The sequence below is a fragment of the Trachurus trachurus genome, assembly GCF_905171665.1.
Source record: "Trachurus trachurus genome assembly, chromosome: 10".
NCBI lineage: Eukaryota > Metazoa > Chordata > Actinopteri > Carangiformes > Carangidae > Trachurus > Trachurus trachurus.
Window position 1 is genome coordinate 16,382,434 of NC_139894.1, and position 20,507 is coordinate 16,402,940.

Here is a 20,507-nt window from a genome sequence, read left to right on the forward strand (position 1 = left end):
TGACACATATGGTCACATAACTTACCTGTGTCTTCCACCTGTTAGATCTCAGTGACAGGAAAACTCTGTGGCTGTCAGTGAGTTGAATCTCCCTTTCATTGTCTCTACAGGTGCCATATTTTGCATGCACTGACGTCATTAAGTTTCCAAAGCTGCATAAAGAGGCAGCTGCCACAGGCTAAGAGGACATCTAGGAATGATCCCCGCCTGTGACGGATAGCAGGATGTCAATAGAGTAAGGTGTCCTCCCACCAAAGATCAAACTGTGTACTTTGTGAGATAACTGCAAACAAACAGTTTTGATGAAGATTACTAAAGGTTTATTGCAGCAATTGAACAGATTATACTTCAGAACATAGGTACTTGTAGTAGGTAAAACATATTTTAGCTAAAAGTAAGCTTTTGAGAAACACTTCATAACAGTTGTAACGTTAAAAAGAAACTCTTCTGTCTGTTCAACACTATACATTTTTATAATGGATATTCACATAAATGCAGACATATGATATAGCCATAACCATGAAAATGTCAAGTCATATAATACATTTTTAAAACTCAGCTTGTTAACACTTCTTTGTACAATAAGGAATTATTGGTCATTTTAATTTGATTCCCACAGTTTTTTTTTTTGTTTTTTTTTACAAGTAACACAGTGTTTCATAAAAAAAAAAAAAAAAGGCAAACAAGGCAAGCAGGATTAAGACAGACTGACTGTGCTCTCATTCAGACTAAAGCAACAGCCAGTCACATAAGTGAAGGTTTTGTTGTGATGTAAAGTGCTGTCATGACTGAATGAATGGTTATTATGAAAATGGGAGTGTAAAATACAAACTCTAAGGGAAATGAAAAGAGAGAGTTTTAAAATGCTCACATTTGCGAGGGTTTTTTCTCTGTAGCTATTGACATGCATGCAAATATATTTTGTATTTACTTAACATGGAACAATAAAATAGTAAACATCAGGGCTGGACTATGAGGTGCTAAAAAGGAACAGACAATGAGGGATTTCTTTGAAATAGTGAGGTTTCAGATGTGTCAGTCTCATGAATCACACAGTGTTACCATTACAAAAGCCAAATACCAGTGGGATTCACATAGAAGCACATGGAATGGAAACGGCTGCTTTGAAGATCTACAGCTCAAACAGAGCAGCTCAGGTCATCCCTCGACATATCTGTCAGTGCTGCACGGCCTCTTTCTGAATCACTCTCAACCACATATTGCTCTTAAATCATCATTACAGCTAAGTACGAATGTCTCTCTCCGCACTCTCCCGCTCTCCGTTATTAATGTCCTCAGGCTGCCTCTGTCTCATTCATTTCAACCTGACTAAGTGTATGTCTGTTCTGCAGCTCTGTGCCGTTGCCAAAGTGCAACTGGGACTTCTCCGGGCTCAGATTTGTGGGGGTTATCTGGAGGGGACCCAGCAGCTCTGCAGTACCTGTCAAAGAATGTGTTACTGCAGTCAAACACACACGATAACACACTCAGGTTGCCAGTACCAAGTGAGTGATGCTAATAGCTTGAACAACATTACATTTCTGTGTGCTTTTTGTGAGTGTGTCTGTGTTAGTTCTTTGTACCCGCTGCAACATCTTTTTCATCCTCTTGCTCATTGCTGGTCGCGTTCTCCCTCTCCGACACCGATCCATCTGTGCTGAGCTGTAAACAACGAGAAAAACAAGTACTCAGAGGCAGCGTTTGAGTCGAAACAATAACACCTGGGGGGATTTTGGCACTAGTAAAACACAAATTCATGAATTGCAAATATGCGCCATGTGTTCAATGCTTTTTTTTTCAGTCATAGACCTGCCTGCTCCTGTTTCCACTCCACTCCCAGCAGCAGCCTCAAATAGCTGAGGATGAAGAGGATGCTGAGGAAGATGAAGTTGGTGGAAACACCCACCAGGGCCGAAGAGACAGGGAAGTAGAACAACAAGTATCTGATGGGAGGACACAGAGGGAGAGAACAAATGTGGGATTTGGCTCCGTTTCAACCTCAGCAGCTGATTTCCTGTCGCCATCTTCAGTGTGACATAGGGAATACATCTGAATTTACAGTAATGAACCTGTGCTGTGTAGTTGGAGTTTGAGAGAGTGAAAGTACATTTTTGTAACTCAAAGCAGAAAATGTCTTGTGGTTGTGCTTGTTTGTCAACTACAACTAGATGTGTCTGTTTACCACTGTGTTGTGTTGTTTTAAAATGGATTTCTATGGTGGCCACACAACAGAAGTGTTTCTGGGGACACAAAATAAGCAAACTGTACTTTTTTTTTGAAAAAGTTTAATTTGTTTGGTTTATCTGAACATGAATAGCACATGATTCTGATATTTTTGGAAATATATATTGTTAACTTAGCTGGGCCCATCTGATTTTGCCACACATGCACTAAATTTGGTTTCTGATAGTAGCCTTATGTCTTTAAATGTGTTTTCTGAAGTTGCAGTGTCTTGAGCCTTCAGGGCTACAACAGGCATACGAGTCTTACCTTATGCCAGTGAAGTGAGCGTGAACGTACAGCTGAGACGAGTAGATCTGCACCCTGTTGGACAGGATCTCAATGACGGCCGTGACCGAGGGGGCGTACTGAAACATGAAGAAAAAAATTGATGGCTATTGGCTTGATTTGTTTTACGTGCACAAGTACACACACTTATGGAGCAGCCAGGGCACCACTCACAGGGTCATCAGTGAAGTCTGAGAAGAGCTCCACCTCCACCACTTGTTTCTGCTCGATGGCTCCACTCAGAAAGGCTGGGAGGAAGAGCAGCGTTCCCAGGGTCTTCAGCAGGCCTGAGCGGTACCGCAGCATACTCTGTGACCACGACGCAACAAGACAGTCACCTCCGCAGCACAGAACTAGAGATGAGTTTATTCAGTCCTCTGGGGATTAATTCATTTTCTCTTTTTGTACAAATGTGTGGTTGCATATACCCAGAGGATGTTGTCAGTGACGAGACGATGAATATTTAGGAAAGGATGACTGAGTCGTGTGCTCTGTTTAATGAAAAGCAACGGAAATGGATCCCTGTGGACTCTGTTTTAATGAGTTCATTACTTTAGGCAATGGAGTTAGCCGAAAGGCCAATTTATGAAGCTTGTGTGGTAGAAGACTATTATAAAACTCTTAAAAACTTTTACAGCAGACCAGTACAAAAACCACCTGTGCAGTATACTTGTTACTGTGGCAGCCAGTTGCATTAAATATACAAATGGGTTTCTGATTGCAGCCAGTCATCAGTCATTATTTCACACATCCATCATCATCATCATCATCATCTCATTGCAGTGGAGCTGTGCAGCAGGCGTAAGCAGCTTTAATCTGGCTCTGACCAGGTTATGTGATTAAGAGGTTACTGTGCGTCAGAGCTGTACTCACAAAGCGAGAGCTGGAGGTCGACAGCAGTTGTCGTGCCTGAGGAACACACACACACACACACACACACACACACAGCAATGCAAATACAGTGAATCACCAGAGTTTTCGCAGATGCTAGTAATGAAGCTATACTACTTGATTGTACACATGAGACCACCTATGGCTGAGCAGGTCTCAGAGCAACTCACAGAACGGGCGGAGGAAGCAATCTGGCCTCCATCCCGAGAGAAACAGGTTGTCTTGACCATGAACATCCCCAGCTCCTGATTGGTCGGGGACTCAGGCATCTCCAGCTGCAGAGAGAGCTGATAAGCCTGGCCAAATGTCAGCACCTGGGTTTATATGTAAAAAGATGACACCCCTATATGAATAGAACGGAGATACATTGGAGATACATTGACTGGATTCACACACACACACACACACACGCACACACACACACGCACGCACGCTCACACACACACACACACACACACACACACACACACACACACACACACACACACACACACACACACACACACACACACACACACACACACATACACACACACACACACACACACACACACACACACACACACACACACACACACACACACACACACACACACACACACACACACACACACACACACACACACACACACATTCATACATGCTTCTTGTTCCTCATAAGAGAGATGTTGGCCACTGGATAAGAGCACAAAAAGGAAGATGGAGAATCACAGTCTGTCCTGCACAGAAACATATGAAAGACTTCATGTGAGTAAAAACAAGAAAGAGGGAATGAAACACACAACTTCAGCCTGACGCAGCTGCTCATCACACATATACACACCTGTAGTGATAGTGCACAGGTGTCGAAAAAGCCGCCTTGGGCATGTAAGAGTAGTAGAAGCTCCCGTACAGAAAGGCGGCGAGCCAGAGGAGCAGCAAGATGACAGAGAAGACAACAAAGCCCTGTAAAACTCTCTTACGGACGTTTGATATTGTTGTAACAACAGCATCTTGCAGCCTCAGGAGTGAAAGGCCAATGAGGACGGACGGGTGAATGTCATCATTTTGTGAACGTGAGGGACTTTCTTGATCCATAAAGTCTGAAAATCCAAAAGACAATGAAGATAATGGACAGTAAACGAAGAATAGCTATAAAATTGAGAATTGATTTAGTATTAAGACATAGCAATAGATATTATAACTGCAAGCATGTTTTAAATGGTGATTGAATAGAAAAGCATACTGAAATGTTTTCCTCAGTAAAGATCACTGCACAGTGTATACAGTCACATGAAGCTGAAGACACAAGCATCACATTCATAATACTGATAGCCAAAAAACCGCCGAGTCCAATCTCAGTCACAAGCATTGGTCCCTCACATCAGATGACGCAAAAACTGTGTCATTGGCCAGATGAAACTCAAATAATTAACAGCAAACAAGAGTTTATTATCTGCACTCCTTGTCAGATTAAACTGTGCAAAAACGCTTTTATTTTGTTTATTTAATTCATATAATATACGTAGGCCTAATTCATGAAATCTAAGGTTTGGTCATATTTGTACATTAAAAAAGGAAGTGAGCGGTGACTTGCTCAACACATAAAGGAACAACATGCAGATTTTCAGATCAAGAGTTATGTTGGGAATAATTTAAGTGCAGGGATACAAAATTATTTTTATCTCAATATCTAAATCAAACAGTTTAATCAAAGTAACCATGTGGTATCCAATAGCGGCATGTCTGCAACAGTCAGCTGTCTCGCTATTAAAAAACACTTACCTCTGGTTGTAGTTGGCCAACTATGAGCTGTTAGGAAATCACTTCTCCTTCCCCTCAAGTGTCTTGGTCCACGGCGTCTTCATGAAATGTTGTGAACAGAAATGAAAAGAAACAAAACTGCTCATCCCCAGCTCCCTGAAGGCTGCTATTGGACAGGGCTCAGTCCGTCCCACATGAAGAGACACGCTGTTGCCAACTGGAACAGAGTGCTTGGTGTTGAACATGACACTGACAACAGGGCTCAGGCTTGAGGACTTGACTTTATACTATAATACTTACCAGGCAGGTTACATGATAATATTATACTTGCTGAAATGGTTTAGTGACACCATTTGGAAACAAAGCAAAACTATGGGTTAAGAGCTGTTTGATTTCATATTTTTCTCCATTGCTGCTAAATGTGCTGCAATGCTCTACTTTCCCCAACATTTAAATTTTTTATTGTGATTCAGGAAAATCTGATACTCTCCAGTTTGCATCCAAATGCAAAGAAATGTTGATGTCCCCAAATTTGTTTTAAAGTCTTTAGAAATAATCTTTATGTTTTTACACATATTTTTACATAATTTTACTGCCTTTAAAACAACTGTTTTAAATGAGAGTTGACTCATTTCCAATTATAGGCTATCACTTTACCTCCAGATAAAGTCATTTTAATTCTATCTTAATTAATGGAGCTGCCTGCTCCTCCCAACACTGCAAAATAATATATTCAGGTAACGGCAATAAGGCTATTTACTGCAAACAATTCCACATAAACAAGAGGAATTAGTAGCCTATAAGTTCTCAAACTTTTTACACCAAGTAGGCTGCCTACCACCCTAGAAAATACTTGTCTCTCCAAGTAGCCTACCACCAAGGCGGAGGCAGAGATGGGCATGGAGTCATCAAGTCATCTCCATATTTGTTCTGCGTACCATGAACGTCTCTGGTACCACTAGTGGTACGCGTACCACAGTTTGAGAACCACTGGCCTTACATAGGCCACATAGCTCGACAGTTATGTTGGTGGTCAGAGTAGGCTGTAGGTAAAGGCCCAGGTAGGCTAGTCACAACACAATTAGAAAGAAGGTGATTAAATAAAAACATGAAAATGGGAGCACAGTGTCATAGTTTCAACAGTTTGTTTGTTTGTTTTTAAGAATTTACGTTTACCCTTTTAAGTCTATGGTTTAACCCTCCTGTTGTCTTCTGGGTCAAGTTGACCCAATCTGTTCTCTTCCTCCATCCTTCCTTCTTTCCACAATCCTTATTCTCTTCCTTCTTTCTCCCCTTCATCCTTACTTACTCCTTCCTCTTTTGATCCAATTGACCTGATCTGTTCCCTCCCTCCATCTTTCTTTCCTTCCTTTTTCCCTTCTTCCTTCCTTGAACGATTCCCTCTCTCCATCTTTCTTTCCTTCCTTTCTTCCTTCCGTCCCTTAGTCCTTACTTCTTCCTTCCCTTTTGATCCAATCAACCCAATCTGTTCCCTCCCTCCTCCTATCTTACCTAACTTTTCCCCTTTGTCCTCCCTTCCATCCTTCTTTCCCTTTGTCCTTCCTTCCTTCCTTGACCCAGGAGCTCAGGGTCAGAAAAGAAAATTGAATTTAAGCCCACTCTGGGTCATAAAATTAGTGTAATAACTAATCTATCAGACGATGTAGGCCAAACTTTGTGCAAAATTCTATTTTTGAGTAAATCCGGGATGAAAGTGTGTATTTTTATTTTTTTTGCATTGGATAATGCAGACGCACGGATTCGTCAGCCTGCACACGATTCATCAGCCACTGATATTGGATCCGAAATCCGTCATTCAAACGTCTGAGACACGCACACACACACGGAGCTCGGTCTCGCCCCAAGCTTTGAATATCCCGCCCGCTCGATAACGGGTAAACTCGTGTTGCAGCTCGTGACAACTCGGCGCGACAAACAGGACAAACGGCCATTTCTGTACACCTTTAACCAGACTGGCTCTGCTTTAAAGCAGAACTATGCAGGATTTCGGCTGTAATTATTGTGGCTCAGAGTCACTGTGATGGTAGAGTGACCTATTATGAGGTGAATGGGGTCTAGGCCAATGCGCTCACCCCCCCCACTGGCTGAAAACCGCACTTGCAAGATCAGTCCTCCGTCTCGGTGTAAATCTCATCAATGGATAGAACTATCGCGAGAAACTGCCTTACGGCAGTACGAGATAAGAACGCAGATGACGTCATGCATGTCATGAATCGTGATTGGTTTGAGTTCGGAAAGTCGGAGGAAACCATGGAAACATGTTTGTACTGATGAAGTTCGGCTTGTGGCTAACACGGAGCTAATGCTAACAGACACACACACACCATGGATCTTTTATAAGATAATGTAATACATCATGACACACACACACACACGCCTTCGCGTTTTGGAACCTTTATTCATGTGTGTGTGTATGTCTGTGTCTTTGTGTCTTTGTCTGTGTGTGGCCGTATTAGCGTTAGCTCCCTGTTAGCGTTAGCTCCCTGTTAGCGTTAGCTCCGTGTTAGCATTAGCTCCGTGCTTAGCAAACACCGCTCTCTACCTTCAGCAGTAAACACACGCACGTGTAGGGAGGGGGTTGAGGAGGTGGGGCGGCGAGTTTTTTTTTACGACAGTGACATGTGCCTCCCAGAACTGTGGGGGAGCCCCGGAGAGGGAAAAAAAGAGAAACCAACGAAGGAGCGAGCTATTTCCGGCCAAGTTGCATAGTTCTGCTTTAACCAAAAGTGGAGAAAGCGTAAAAACCATAGGGTAAAAACGTAAACACGACCTCCCGTCGACAGGGGGCAGCTTCTTCCGGTAGAACAGAAAAAACCCGCCAAAACGTCCTTCAGCGTAGAAGGAGACGCTCCTCCTCCTCCACCTCCTCCCGTCACTAAATACCTAATACATCCATGCTAAATACATCCAGTGACTGTTGCAAACCGAGGATCTTCAGAAAGGTAACGTGTGTGAGTGAGTTATCGATCTTTGATCAATAACAACGTGTTTAATGATGTTTATGGGGGAGTGAGGAGTCACGCCAGAGTGACAGTCTGAAGCAGCGGAGTCGCGTTGTTTTCTTTGGGAGAGTGTGTGTGCACTGTTTGTTGTCATGGAAAGCTACAGATCTCCCCGGTTTCCTTTTAGTAAGATCACTTGAGCGGACCATTGTTTCTTATATCAGTCGTTTAGTTTTTATAAAGAGTCAAACATAGAGGAATCATTGTTTAAAAATGTCATCTGTCCCACTTCAAGTCCCCAACAGCTGGTAATCAACAGCTCAAACCCCCAAAATATTTAGTTAAATATGAGACTGAATTACTTTTCTACTGATCGATGGATTGTAGGCTAATTATTGCACACTGTTGCACTTTACTGAAGACTGACAATCTGATATGTCAAAGACAAGACAAATAAAACAATTACACCGGAGACAAAAAGATGAACATCCAATACTATGACAAAAAGTAAACAGTTGACCCGATGCCCAGCCAATAGTTTTTGTCCTGCACTTTTCATAGATATTGTTGTTATTCATTCAGGTCTTGTGCTCTCCTGTCCTCTGGTTGCAGGATGTCCTGTAACGACAGCGTTACCCGTGTACTTGTGTCACCAGTGGACCAGACACAGCGGGAGCCAGTCCACCTGATGCCCTGTGAGATTGAACACAATGGTCCTGCCCAGGTCGCACAATACTTCAATGCTACCACAAAAGACCGAAAATTTGGTACACTCACATTTTTTCATGTTTTTCACTGCCTCTCTACCAGGAGACTGAAACTAGTTGTTACTTTACAGACAGTTATTTTTTGTTGATAAAACCCATGAATAATTATACTGGGACGCAATGGTGAGTCTCTCAACAACAGTCCTTTGTGCATTTCTTCCTTTACAGAGAAGACAGTGTCGTTCAGAGGCCGGGGGCTGAAGGGGCAGGAGCTCAGCTGCCCACAGGGCTACACCGGCCTGGTGCTCAAAGAGATCAACAAGCCCGGCTCCGACCAAGAGGTAAACACACCACTGGCATCTGACGAGTGGTCTGGGTCAGTCAAACAGAGAGCAAACCACTGACTGCAGTTGTGTGGGTGATAAAATATTTTAATTTCTGCTTCTCGCTACAGGATGTGAATTGCCTTTTGATCTTCAGAGATGCCTTTTCCATGTAATCATGTTTTTGGTGCTTGTATGTGTGTCCAGGACAGGACGGTGAAGGTGTCCTCTGTGTTTGACAAACTGACGTACTGGAACCTGGAGACTTCTCCGAACTCTGACGACACTGTTGTGATGGCGATGGATTGGCCAGAGCTGGCTGAGGCGGTGAGGAATTTGTATTTTGTGTTTTTCTTCTTCTTAGTGTAGGCTGTAATTTAAGATAAGTTCATTCAGTATGTAAAATTTAAATGACCACTGTATCATTATTACGAATTTAAGTTGTCTGGATAGCTAATGTTGAATACAGCCGCTGCTATTTATCTATGTTATCTATGTTCTACTTTTGGGGGGGGTGGTCATATTTTATTCTCTACACCGATCCCTTCACTTATTTGATCCTTCTAATTCTTGTGAAGGGATAATTAATAGTGAATAGTCTAACAATTTGATTTACTAACACTACATTTATTCAAACCAGCACTTTCCACTTTCTACAGAAACAGAAGCAAGTGCTGTTAAAGTTATTTCCACATCATAAACTATTTCTGACAGCTTGACTTTAACGGCACATGCAAATGCAAACAATCTGTCTGACTTGGAGATAAAATATGGTTCAATTTAAAAAGGATTTCTGTGTAGCAGTATTACTGTCCTCTTTATTGTTTCTCTGTGGTTTAACACATTTTGACAACAACAGTTACATTGACAACACCGTTTAATCAGAATATTTGGTTTGAAATACAAGGATACAGAGGCAGACAGTTTTGTAGATGGACACTGATATTTTGTCTCGTCACAGATCCACGGGCCAGTAGAAGACTGAGGAGACACACAACTTCCTGCTAAAAGACGACTGGCTGATGTCACCTCAGTGTGTCAGGGTGAAATGTACAGTTTGCTGGTTACTGTCCACAATGATACGACTTAAGAAATGCTAACCTGTATAGTGTTGCAGTTGGAGAGCAACAGGTAACAAGTTAAATGTTTATATTTTTGTATATGTTCTTTTGTAGTGAAATAAAGAAAAATAAAAGATAATGTAACTGAACAACCTGTGCATTGCGTGATTCACTGAAACATTACAACATCTACACATTGTTAAGTCTGAACAGTGTTTATTCACAAGGTAACATTTAAAGTTTGCACACTTGCTACCACCAGTCCTAAATAACCAATGACTCAACTGTTCATCATATGTATCCACTCAAAAACTCCTCGGTTTGAATGGTTATACTGATAGTGATGGATTCATTAGATCGGGTCCTTAAACATATAAAATGATGCAGAACAGTAAATTCCAAAGAGTCACTGAGGCACATTTAAAGTTTAAATTGAAACATTTATAGAGAAGGCAGAGTCTCTGCATTTGTCCAAGTGTGCTTGTAAATATATTCAGTTTTCTACAGGAGAAACACTACAGAACAAACAAAGCCAAACACTTGGTGGATCCTGAAAGTTATTCACTTCTCGTCCCTCACTTCCACTGCTACTGTGCATTACCAAGGAATGAAGGCCCAGAAAAATAAATATATCCCATTTCTAACAACTTTTAGTTTCCCTGATAGGAAATTTCAAGGACAAGACAGGCACAGTGCTAAAAGAATCCAACTCTAGTATTCGATGCTGAAATACTGCAGGATTAGAGAAGTTGTGGAGCAGTAACCTTCATAATAAGTTTGTCCATACAATAAAATGAAGTACCTTTCATTGGCATTTAAAAACTCCAAAGTCTGTTCAGCTGCCACTTTGATATTCCTGGTCAAATGCTTAGTTATGAGTCTTCCTTATCAAACAACATTACTCCACTGCTGAAGAAGATGAAGACAGAAGGTAAAGTACAGTCCATATAGCACCCATGATTTCTACTTCATCAAATATATTGTATACATCTGCTATTGATGATGTGACAATGTGAGAACCTAAGCATATTTTAGGTTTTTTAAGTTAATGGCACAATCTGTTTCTATTTCTAGAACTTGTGTCGATATTCACTGCCACACGAACGACTCATGGTTTCACCCTGTAAATAAAACACAAGACAGTACAATGCTACTACATTTACAATCAATCATTGCTGGCACAGACTCACACTTAAAAGGCAGTTAAATCTGTTAAAGTCCAATGAACATCTATCCCTCGTCTGTGTTGTGATATAGTAAACAGTAGGTGTCACGTAAGTCATTCATTCATTTCCATACATGTCCTCTATCATCCCTTCTTCCAACAATTAAGTTTGTGATCATTTTCATACTGATAAAAATCTAAAAATAGATGACCAAGATACTAAAACAGTACAAATGTCTCTTTTTTTTTTACAAAGAGCAGCACAATAGCACAGGATTTAGCTCAGTTTTAGGCTTCAATAGAGACGACGGTCACGCAACACTGAGTGTGTTAGTTGGATGAAAGAGGGCCCACACGGCTGGTGTTCACTCTGTATGAGTTATTGTATGTCTGTGCTTAAGGGGATCCAAATGTCTGCAAATTAAAAGATAACCATTTGTCTGGAGGGAGTCTGCGAATGTAAAACAATTGGACCACATTGGGATTAATTGACCCAGGTGGGAGATAAATAGTGGCGAGTAATTCTGGTGATTTGATAACATTTAAATTTTCAAAAATTTGATGAAACAAGGCATTTAAAGAGGCCATCCAAAGCTGTGGGAATTCGTTAAGGTAACTCTTCATTATTTTCATTACCAGGCGAAACAATCCCCACCCAGGAGATTATGTTTTCACCTCCATGTGTTTATTTGTCAGCAGGATTACACAAAAAATACTGAACTGATTTGCACCAAACTTTGTGGGGGGGGCGAGGCATGGGCAATGAAGGAACTTATTCAATTTTGCTGTGGCTCCGATCATTTTTTAATCATTTTACTTGATAATACAAGGCCTCAGGAAATGATGTGTGGATCTTGATGTACAAAGAAATATGACCTTTTCATGTTGTTGATGTGTATGGAGTTGCACAAGCAGTAGTGGTGTAAATACAGAGTGGTGGATTAAAAACGCTCATTCCACATGATTAAACACAGAGGACGTGTAACTATTATTACGTCTGCTAAGGAGGTTGTGTTTTCATCTGTGGATGTTTTTTTTGGTCTGTTTATCTGTTTGTTAGGAGGATGTGTAGAATCGTTTGGTCTTAGCAGAGGTTATGTGCTCTACCGCCAGTAGTTGAGAACATCATTGATGATTGTAGAAGTAGACACAGTATATCAGGTTAAAATTTAGGTATGTGTATTTTTCATATAGAAATAGTGGAGTATGCCTATGTGTGTGTTAGCTAAGAGGTGGCGGCGGCGGCGGCTGTGGTTGCAGGGAAGCCTCCACGTCTGCCTTGCTGCGTTTGGCCGGGAGCGTGTGATCGTGAGCTTTACGAATGTGCCGGTACAAGTCGCCTGATTGTGTGTAGCTCCGATAGCAGTAGCGGCACTCGTAGGGGCGTTCACGCGTGTGCACAATTGCGTGACGTCGTAGCGTGTATGTGCATGAGAAAGTCTTGCCGCAGACGCCGCACGTGGGGACGTCCTCCACAAAGTTCCCCATAGAGTCCTGGAAGTCCTGGAAGTAGTTGGGAGCGTCCGAAGGCTGCTGGGCTGAGGACGGGGGGATGAGGGAGACGGCGAAGGAGGAGGTCTCCTGGGAGGAAGGGGCTGCGCCGGAGGAGGACGAGGAGGGGGAGAGAGCGAAGGAGTAGTCGGCCATCTGTTGGAGGCCCTGTGGGTTGGAATGGAGAAACTGAGGGCTGTTCAACTCCTCTTCCTGGATGTCATCTTCAAACTCATCCTCCACCTCCATCACCGGTTCTCCCTCTCTGCTCCTCTCCTTCTCCTCCTCCAGCTCCTCGTCAGATATAACAATGGCCTCCACTTTGACTTTCATGCTCTGCCTGTCACCGTTGTTTGTCCTCGCTCTGCTCACATTTCTGACGGTAGGTGAAGCTCCTGCGTCCCCCTCAGGGCCCTTACTGAGGGTCTGTTTCTGAGGAGCAGGGTGAAAGTCAGAGCTTTGGTTTTGCAGAGACACAGTGCTCTGGATTCTGATTTGGGGAGGCGCACGTTGAATTGGCGAGTGCGTCTGATTGGTCTGTGCATGTGAGGTGGGTGGTGATGTTTGGATTAACATGACTGTCTGTCGTTCTCTACCTAGTACACCTCTGTGGTCGGTCTCTGAGGGTTTCCTGACAGAGCTGTTGTTACGGAGCAGCCTTGGTGAGTCCTGATGCAGGCTCGGAGAGAGTCTGGATTCTGAGAGAGCAACCACTGAACGACCACCAGCCTGACTAACTGCAACCAGGGAGGAAGAGGACGAGGAAGACGGCTGCTGGTTGCTGCTGTGACTGGTGAGAGACAGAGAGAAAGAAAGAAATGAATGAAGATAAAAACAAGCTTTATGTGACAACAACGGAGTCATAATGCCCAACAGCACCTGTAGATGTAGCACGTGTAAAGGTGTATGAAAACTGTTAACAAGCTTAAAAGAGAAATCACTGGGAACTAATTTCAAATTTAGTTTGAATGTACATTCAATAGTATATTGTTTCACGTGAATGAAGTGTGAATATGTCTAAGCACAACAACACACCTCATTTCTTAAATTATGTTTTGGCCCCTTGGCATTTTGCACTAGTATTATATCATTTTAAATTATGTATTGTACTTCAATTAAGTAGCACAGACTAGTATTTAACCTATGTCTAGCTTAAATACTTGTAGCGTATTGTTTTACACATTGTAGGATACATTTTATTTCCCCATCTTTCTATCTATCTAATACACATGAATGATTTTTTTTCTATGTTGGTATAAAATTAATAAAAATTTGTTAACAAACAAACAAAAAAACATTTCATAAAACAATCAATGGATTTACACAGACACAAACCTGTATGTCTCTGTTGTGCTGCAAGGGCTGCAGAGTGCTGACGCGTCCCCCTGACCTCCGGTCCCCAACCTGGTGTGACCGAGAACGGACTGGCCGGCGACGAGGCCCTGCAGCCGCTCTCGGCCTGGAGGCGGAGGAGGAGGGGCGTCCATGCCTGGCTGGGTCGTATCAGCGAGGTTAGGGCTCAGAGGAGTGTGAACTCGAGCCTCTGAGGACCCGGCACCGGTCCTCCGCTCTGACTTCACAGACTCCAACTGCCTCCTCTCAGCCACAACAGACACTGGCGAGAGTGGCACTGCCATGGCAACCGGATTCATGCGATCTCTTGCCATGGCCACCGCAGGATCAGCCCCACTGTCACCGCCACTTTCTCTTCCCATTTCTATCACCCTCCTCACACCTGCGCTCTCCTCAGAGCGAGTGCTGTCCGCCTCTGCGAGGGGCCCTCGTCTCTGCAGCCGTCTCTTGCACACTCTCACCACCTCATTCATGTGCAGGAAGCTTGCAGCTGCCAGTATGTCCTCCACCGGCGGAGACTCTTCCTGCTGTAGCACACCTTCGTAGACAAAGTCTAGGAGCAAGCCGAAGGCAGCAGCTGTGACAATGTCGCTGTCAAGTGTGACAGAGCTGTTGGTGCCGTTTCCACCGCTGCCCCCGGGGGAATCTGAGTAAAACATGTGGAAGAAAGGCGAGCATGAGGCCAAAACAGCCCTGTGAGCCAGGAAACGGGATGAGCCCACCAAAACGGTGCAGTCGCAGAGGAAGCCTCGCTGGCGCTGGGAACGCAGAGCTGACAGTAGCTGCTGGGAATGCTGGGGGAACTCCATCACCTGAACAGAGAGAGAGAATAAAGACAACAGAAGGCAGAGATAGAGATGAGGAGAAAATGCTGTTGACAGCTCTATAGTCTGCAGCATGAAAATATACTTTGGTAGTTCTCCTCTGATTCCTTCAAATAAATAATGGTTTTCATAAATATTATTATGTTGTTTTTGGAATATCATGTTGTTTTTAAACATAACTCAAACCTCTATCATATAAAACAAAGGCCATGTGCAAGGTTAGATATCACAAGGGGCAGTAGTGGGAAAAACATTGGTAAAACAAACAAACAAACCACAGAAATACTCTTTTACAAATAAATGCCCTGCATCGATTTATTTTACTTACAATTATGTAAACGTTAGTGTCCAAATATACTCAAACTACCAATAGTACCAAGGCAGTTTTTATATACACTAGCTAATTTCAACACAATTGACATTTTATTATAGGATTATAACCACAGATGGCTTCATGTAGGCCTGCACATCATATCATAGCAATTTCTCATATGAAATCATATTTTACATTATTACAGCTGTGTTTTATTCTCTATTGATTTAATTGTCAGCATCAGCAACATCCAGGTATAGGCCTAAGTGTCAACAGGAGAAGTTATAACTGTAAGATCAGATGTGGACACTTTTTTTACTGGAATTAATATTGATTGATAATTGTTATTTTGTTATTTTGTTTGTATATATTTTGATTGTTCATCTCTTTGTGTAATTTCCCTATGATCATTTTTCTTTTCTTTTACTATTATTTATATATTTCTGATTGTTCATTTTCAATGTTCTGTTTTCTTGTTTGTATGACACATATCCATAGACTGTACGGTTGAGGCATCTAATAAGCTCTTTGAGTTTTCTCCTCTACCAGCACTGAAAATTATCAAATTGTTGCTTTTAACTGTGCAAAATAAATCTAAATCTAAATTATTATTATTTTTTAAATGTCTTGACGGCAGTTACAATATAGTTACTACAGTTAGAGCTACAGAAATAAAACAAAGAAACGCTCTTTTACTTTTACTTTGGGGATCCTAACCCTTTTCAAAATAAACACAGTTTATCCCTTACAATAGCAATAACGTCAACATGTAACAACTAAAACGGGAACATTTTAGGTCACAAGTCGTAAAGAATCATCAAACAGGCAGGATACTCACGGAAAACTCGCCTGTTTGTCCCTTTAAACACTTTTTGTTTACTGCCAGGTGAGTTTCCGGACCACCGCCATCCTCTTCAACGCATCTAAATGTCCGTCTCCATGGTGATGTGCTCGAAGTCCTGTCCACTCGCTCCTCTTCACATCCTCATCGGTGAACTAATAAGTAGCTACACACACAGCAAACAAGCACAGCTGGCGGCTGAAAGGTGAGGTCGAAACAGAGCAAAAGGCTTCAAATACACATACACAGAATATATCCTGCTCCAAATATCAACAAGAGAAGCAGAGGCAGCTCCAGCTCCCAACTATGCTAACAGTAGTTAGCCAAGTTAGCTCAGCCTCTGTGTGTGTGAGACTCCAGCACCGGGAGCTGCTGAGGCGCGTCTGTCAGCGGGAGTTGTAAAGTTACCTTCAAATAGAAAGAAACCGACTCTGATCTGAGGCGCCTAATACTTTCGAGGGGGTGGTGGATGTTTATTTCCCACCAGCAGCTGTTGGCTGCCTGAGTGTTTTCCTCCCTGACAAAATGCAGCTTCTTTTCCTCTGTGGTGGCTGGTAAGCACCGCAGCAGCAGCTCTCCTCCAGCCGCCACACTGCTGCCACCTACAAGCGGATAACACGAACAGACAGGAAGTGGAAGCAAACTGCACGTTGTTGACAGCAGTGTTTGTTGACCACAGGTGTGAGAGCTGCCTGTGTAACGCTGCAGTGAGAATTAAATTCACCACTGTGTATGATTCAATATCCAACAGTTTACGGCCATGACCTGAATGGTTGAGCTGCCTGCATTCAAATCAATGGACAGTGACAGAGGAGGCAGAGGAGGCAGAGGAAGGAGAAGGGGAAACCGTGGTGGAGAGGTGAGAGACTGCAAAAACAAACAATTTCCTCAATGATCCAAAGACTGGTTTGTGACCCATAAAGTGTCTATGGTTCAAAGAAAGCCGCTGTGAAGTGTTAAGCATGGTGTAGTCTTCTTGTTCCTATTTTTAAACTCTAGCTATAGTTAGAGCTGAATTTGAGTGTGTCTGTCTGTCATCCCCTAACAGGACAGAGATGTCCGTCTGTCTAAATCCATATCTTATGCTCTTCGCCATGGAGCCAACCAGATGGGTCTTCAAATGGGCACAGGTGAACTGCACACAGTCGGGTCTAGATAACCCATGTGGCCCTTTACTGATACCATCAATACTTGTGTTTCACAATTGTTAAAGCACATTTCTTGAAACCTTTCATGATTTTTTCTCAAAGCTGTTTTCACAAAACTCAGTTACTGAACCACATCCACAAAATCACATCAAAAACCAATCAATTTTCAAATTCAAACCAGCCAATCAAAAATAAAATCGCCATTGAGTGTTTGTTATACACTACATACATGGGAAATACAGTGTTCAGATCATGTAACTTGTTTATGATAAAGTAACACAACTCTGGAGCATTTGTATTGTTGCTGCTTGTTATAAGCACAACAAGCAATACAGGGTTGAATGTCTGGATTCAGCACTTGCATGGGAAAGACAACTTTATTTGCAAAACAAATTAGGACAAATCATACAGACAAATTCAAGAACCTATAAATCAGCCTCAGCATCATGCCTTTGTACTGGGTCAGTGCCAGAGGCGAATACATCACTAGCTACATTCTTCTCTCTATATATATGATTCTAGCAACTCCACAATTATGTCAACACCAAAATAACATGACTACGAGACATGATTGTATTGGTCTTGCTATAAATAAGTATTATTTGCACCGGTCTGGAAACGACTTTCTTTCTACATCATTTATAACATAAACATCTGCATTCTGAGTCAAAAACATGTTTGCAGACTTAAGTTCCTGTGCAGCGTGCAGTGCAAAGAGGTGAGTTCAAGAGAAAAAGTCTGTTGTGGAAATGTGACCATAGAAATAACAGCTCTCATCCTCACAGATGGCTTTGTGTTTGTGGAGGAACTCCTGGCTCACCCACAGTTCCGCTCGTACACGCTGGAGGACGTTGAGAGAGTTGTAGCCACAAATGACAAGCAGCGCTTCAAGCTCCACCCCCACCCAGAAGATGGCCGCCTGCAGATCCGTGCCAATCAGGGTCACACAGTGCAGGTGCACAAAGAAGTATATTTTAGATGAGATGTGTGTATTCCTAGAAAGAGACATGTAGACACCAACAAGTGGTATTTGGTTTCAAATAACAAACCAACATGCAAGGTTGCTTTGGTATATATAGATGTATATTTCATTTATAACAAAGCTGCTTTTTTCTCTGTGTGTTTACCAACATGATGGGTTTTATATGTGGAGAAGAGTCAAAGTGAAAGACACCTTTCTTTTCTTCTTTTTTTTAAAACATATTTTAATACGCTAAAAAATATTGTGTAATCAGTTTTAGGAGAGTGTACAAAACAGTGTCAGGGATAGCAGCACCAACTCAGTTCGAGAGGTGGATCTTCAAGTTTAATTTCCAATTTGATATGATTATGTGGTTTTCTCTGCTTGAAGTGTGACATTTATTATAAAGACTAACAGTTCACCTAAACAGTGCATAAAATGCTCACTGGCATTTGGTTACATTTTGATTGAGTCTTTGGTTTTTCTCCTCATTGTTTCCCTACTATTAGTTCACTTTCACAATTAATTACGCAACAAAGCTGGAGTTTCAACAAAAGTCTGAGTATGAATCCTTGTCTAATCAATAAAGTCCAAAATGCTGTGTTAATACTGGTTCCCTCGCTGTGGTCAGCTAAAGGATTTGGAGCTGAAACCGGTTCTGGCTGGTTCTCCAGACTGCCCTGCTGAGGCTGTTCACGGCTCCTACCTGGGCAAATGGAGCTCCATCCAGCAGCAGGGCCTGAGCCGCATGAAGAGGACACACATCCACCTGGCTCCAGGCCTCCCGGGGGAGGATGGCGTCATCAGCGGTAAGCTGTGTGTGAGAGTGTGTGTGAGAGAAAGAGAGAAAAAGCAGCTTGTCTGCTGAACAACAAGGTAAATTGTTACTTGAGTGAGTTATTTCATTTTCCCACCAGGCATGAGGAAAGACTGTGATCTAGCAGTGTTTATCGATGTCCCCAAAGCTCTTGCAGGTAATCTTATCCACTATCGCCTGTTTCTCAACATCCTCGCTTCAGTCTCCACATTTTGGCCAGAATTTCTTTGATATGTGTTTTATTTAATATATTTTACTGTGCAGATGGTATTGAATTCTCCTGGTCGGAAAACGGTGTGTTGCTGACTGCAGGAAACGCAGAAGGAAAACTTCCTCCTAAATACTTCAGCCGAGCTTTAAGACTGAGACCTACAAGTAAGAAAAAAACTATCACATGGATTATTTAATTAATTAATACAGATTTTGCTTTAAAACAAAGATTAAGGTACAGTATTTACATCTTTACTGAGGTCTGTCTTGTCCTGTGTTCCAGGGAGCATCCTGCCACTGCAGTAGCAGCTGATTTATCATGGGAAAGCTAACCTGACCGTCCCAGCATCCCATGGTTGGTTGATGCTTTTCCTCATTCCCTTGGTAACATTTTGTTGTTTGGCAGGCAATTTTGATCAGAAATAGAAGGCGGCAAACAGAATTTATTCTAAATCGGACTAAAAAAACCCTCTTTTGTGTCATTATTGAAAAGATCAGGATGGCTGAAAAAATCCTCCTTTATTTTTACATGAGAATTCAATCAGTTTACGCTGGCAATAATGACTTTTTATTTATTTTAAGTATAGAGGCTGTGTCCTCTGTTTTTGTTTGTAATAATTGTGTACCCCATTCACCAAGCAGCTGTAAAATATGTAATAATGGTTTCAAACAGACACGACTCCTGGCAACAACCGGCCTAGCGTTTAAATAAATAAACATTTGAAGACATATTGTGTCTGTGGTTAGTCACAGGGCTAAGTATGGGAAAGCAGAGGATGCAGACTCTGTGGTTTTAGTTAACGGACTGCATTAACAGTTTCTTAGGAAGATATGGACACATGCTGCATGTGAAAGGAGATAATTGGTTTGACGCTTCCTGTGTAAGACACAACAGAAGTTACCACCATATGTCAAGATGGGAGGGAGCGAAGGAAACAGAGAATGAAGACCGTGTTTATTTATAGTAAACATTTAATATTGGAGTACATTTTTTATTGTGATTTTTTTTTTCATTCTTATCTTTAAAAACAACGTGTCTACTGTAATGTGTCATTAATTTCTAACATGTAAATGTGCAGCTCTGGCTTTGAATCCTAAACAATACTGATTATAGTTTTTTATAGAAGGAAAGAGAAGTAGCTGCTGCCTTATCCAAGTGTATTACATTCCCATGAGTTTGATTTGGTC

At 42.1% G+C, this 20,507-nt stretch overlaps 4 protein-coding genes across 5 annotated transcripts; 2 read left to right on the forward strand and 2 right to left on the reverse strand.

Moving 5' to 3' along the window:
- Positions 1–455: 455 nt before the first annotated feature.
- Positions 456–5,236, reverse strand: LOC310992171 (seipin-like). Its single transcript, XM_083980183.1, has 10 exons — positions 5,164–5,236; positions 4,223–4,481; positions 4,040–4,118; positions 3,570–3,713; positions 3,382–3,417; positions 2,683–2,817; positions 2,491–2,588; positions 1,810–1,943; positions 1,584–1,662; positions 456–1,441 (listed from the first exon to the last, which is right to left on the reverse strand). Exons 2-9 carry the CDS (start codon positions 4,474–4,476, stop codon positions 1,613–1,615), a joined length of 930 nt encoding a protein of 309 aa, XP_083836309.1. The 5' UTR covers positions 4,477–4,481; positions 5,164–5,236; the 3' UTR covers positions 456–1,441; positions 1,584–1,612.
- Positions 5,237–8,017: 2,781 nt separating this feature from the next.
- On the forward strand, positions 8,018–10,346 carry rnaseh2c (ribonuclease H2, subunit C). Its single transcript, XM_083981264.1, has 5 exons — positions 8,018–8,105; positions 8,718–8,872; positions 9,041–9,153; positions 9,343–9,462; positions 10,097–10,346. The coding sequence occupies exons 2-5, from the start codon at positions 8,719–8,721 to the stop codon at positions 10,118–10,120; spliced, it is 411 nt and encodes a 136-aa protein (XP_083837390.1). The 5' UTR covers positions 8,018–8,105; position 8,718; the 3' UTR covers positions 10,121–10,346.
- A 2,227-nt stretch (positions 10,347–12,573) lies between these two features.
- On the reverse strand, positions 12,574–16,309 carry zbtb3 (zinc finger and BTB domain containing 3). Its single transcript, XM_083981261.1, has 3 exons — positions 16,181–16,309; positions 14,188–15,017; positions 12,574–13,642 (listed from the first exon to the last, which is right to left on the reverse strand). The coding sequence occupies exons 2-3, from the start codon at positions 15,012–15,014 to the stop codon at positions 12,583–12,585; spliced, it is 1,887 nt and encodes a 628-aa protein (XP_083837387.1). The 5' UTR covers positions 15,015–15,017; positions 16,181–16,309; the 3' UTR covers positions 12,574–12,582.
- A 404-nt stretch (positions 16,310–16,713) lies between these two features.
- Positions 16,714–20,476, forward strand: trpt1 (tRNA phosphotransferase 1). Of its 2 annotated transcripts, XM_083981263.1 has the most exons (8): positions 16,714–17,042; positions 17,232–17,313; positions 18,117–18,286; positions 18,924–19,101; positions 19,210–19,266; positions 19,374–19,484; positions 19,603–19,674; positions 20,447–20,476. In XM_083981263.1, exons 1-7 carry the CDS (start codon positions 16,953–16,955, stop codon positions 19,623–19,625), a joined length of 711 nt encoding a protein of 236 aa, XP_083837389.1. In that variant the 5' UTR covers positions 16,714–16,952; the 3' UTR covers positions 19,626–19,674; positions 20,447–20,476. The 2 variants fall into 2 exon arrangements, with proteins under 2 accessions (XP_083837389.1, XP_083837388.1); XM_083981262.1 differs by lacking the exon at positions 20,447–20,476 and having other exon boundaries at positions 16,795–17,042; positions 19,603–20,019.
- The last annotated feature ends 31 nt before the right edge of the window (positions 20,477–20,507 follow it).

Coding starts and splice junctions, on each gene's coding strand:
- trpt1 (XM_083981263.1), top strand. CDS start 16,953: ATGGTTGAGCTGCCTGCATTCAAATCAATGGACAGTGACAGAGGAGGC. Junction 17,043..17,231: donor GGGGAAACCGTGGTGGAGAG/GTGAGAGACTGC, acceptor ATCCCCTAACAG/GACAGAGATGTCCGTCTGTC. Junction 19,267..19,373: donor TGTCCCCAAAGCTCTTGCAG/GTAATCTTATCC, acceptor TTTACTGTGCAG/ATGGTATTGAATTCTCCTGG.
- rnaseh2c (XM_083981264.1), top strand. CDS start 8,719: ATGTCCTGTAACGACAGCGTTACCCGTGTACTTGTGTCACCAGTGGAC. Junction 8,873..9,040: donor CACAAAAGACCGAAAATTTG/GTACACTCACAT, acceptor CTTCCTTTACAG/AGAAGACAGTGTCGTTCAGA. Junction 9,154..9,342: donor AGCCCGGCTCCGACCAAGAG/GTAAACACACCA, acceptor ATGTGTGTCCAG/GACAGGACGGTGAAGGTGTC.
- LOC310992171 (XM_083980183.1), bottom strand. CDS start 4,476: ATGGATCAAGAAAGTCCCTCACGTTCACAAAATGATGACATTCACCCG. Junction 4,119..4,222: donor CCTGTGCACTATCACTACAG/GTGTGTATATGT, acceptor GTTTCTGTGCAG/GACAGACTGTGATTCTCCAT. Junction 3,418..3,569: donor TTGCTTCCTCCGCCCGTTCT/GTGAGTTGCTCT, acceptor TGTGTTCCTCAG/GCACGACAACTGCTGTCGAC.
- zbtb3 (XM_083981261.1), bottom strand. CDS start 15,014: ATGGAGTTCCCCCAGCATTCCCAGCAGCTACTGTCAGCTCTGCGTTCC. Junction 13,643..14,187: donor AGCACAACAGAGACATACAG/GTTTGTGTCTGT, acceptor GTCTCTCACCAG/TCACAGCAGCAACCAGCAGC.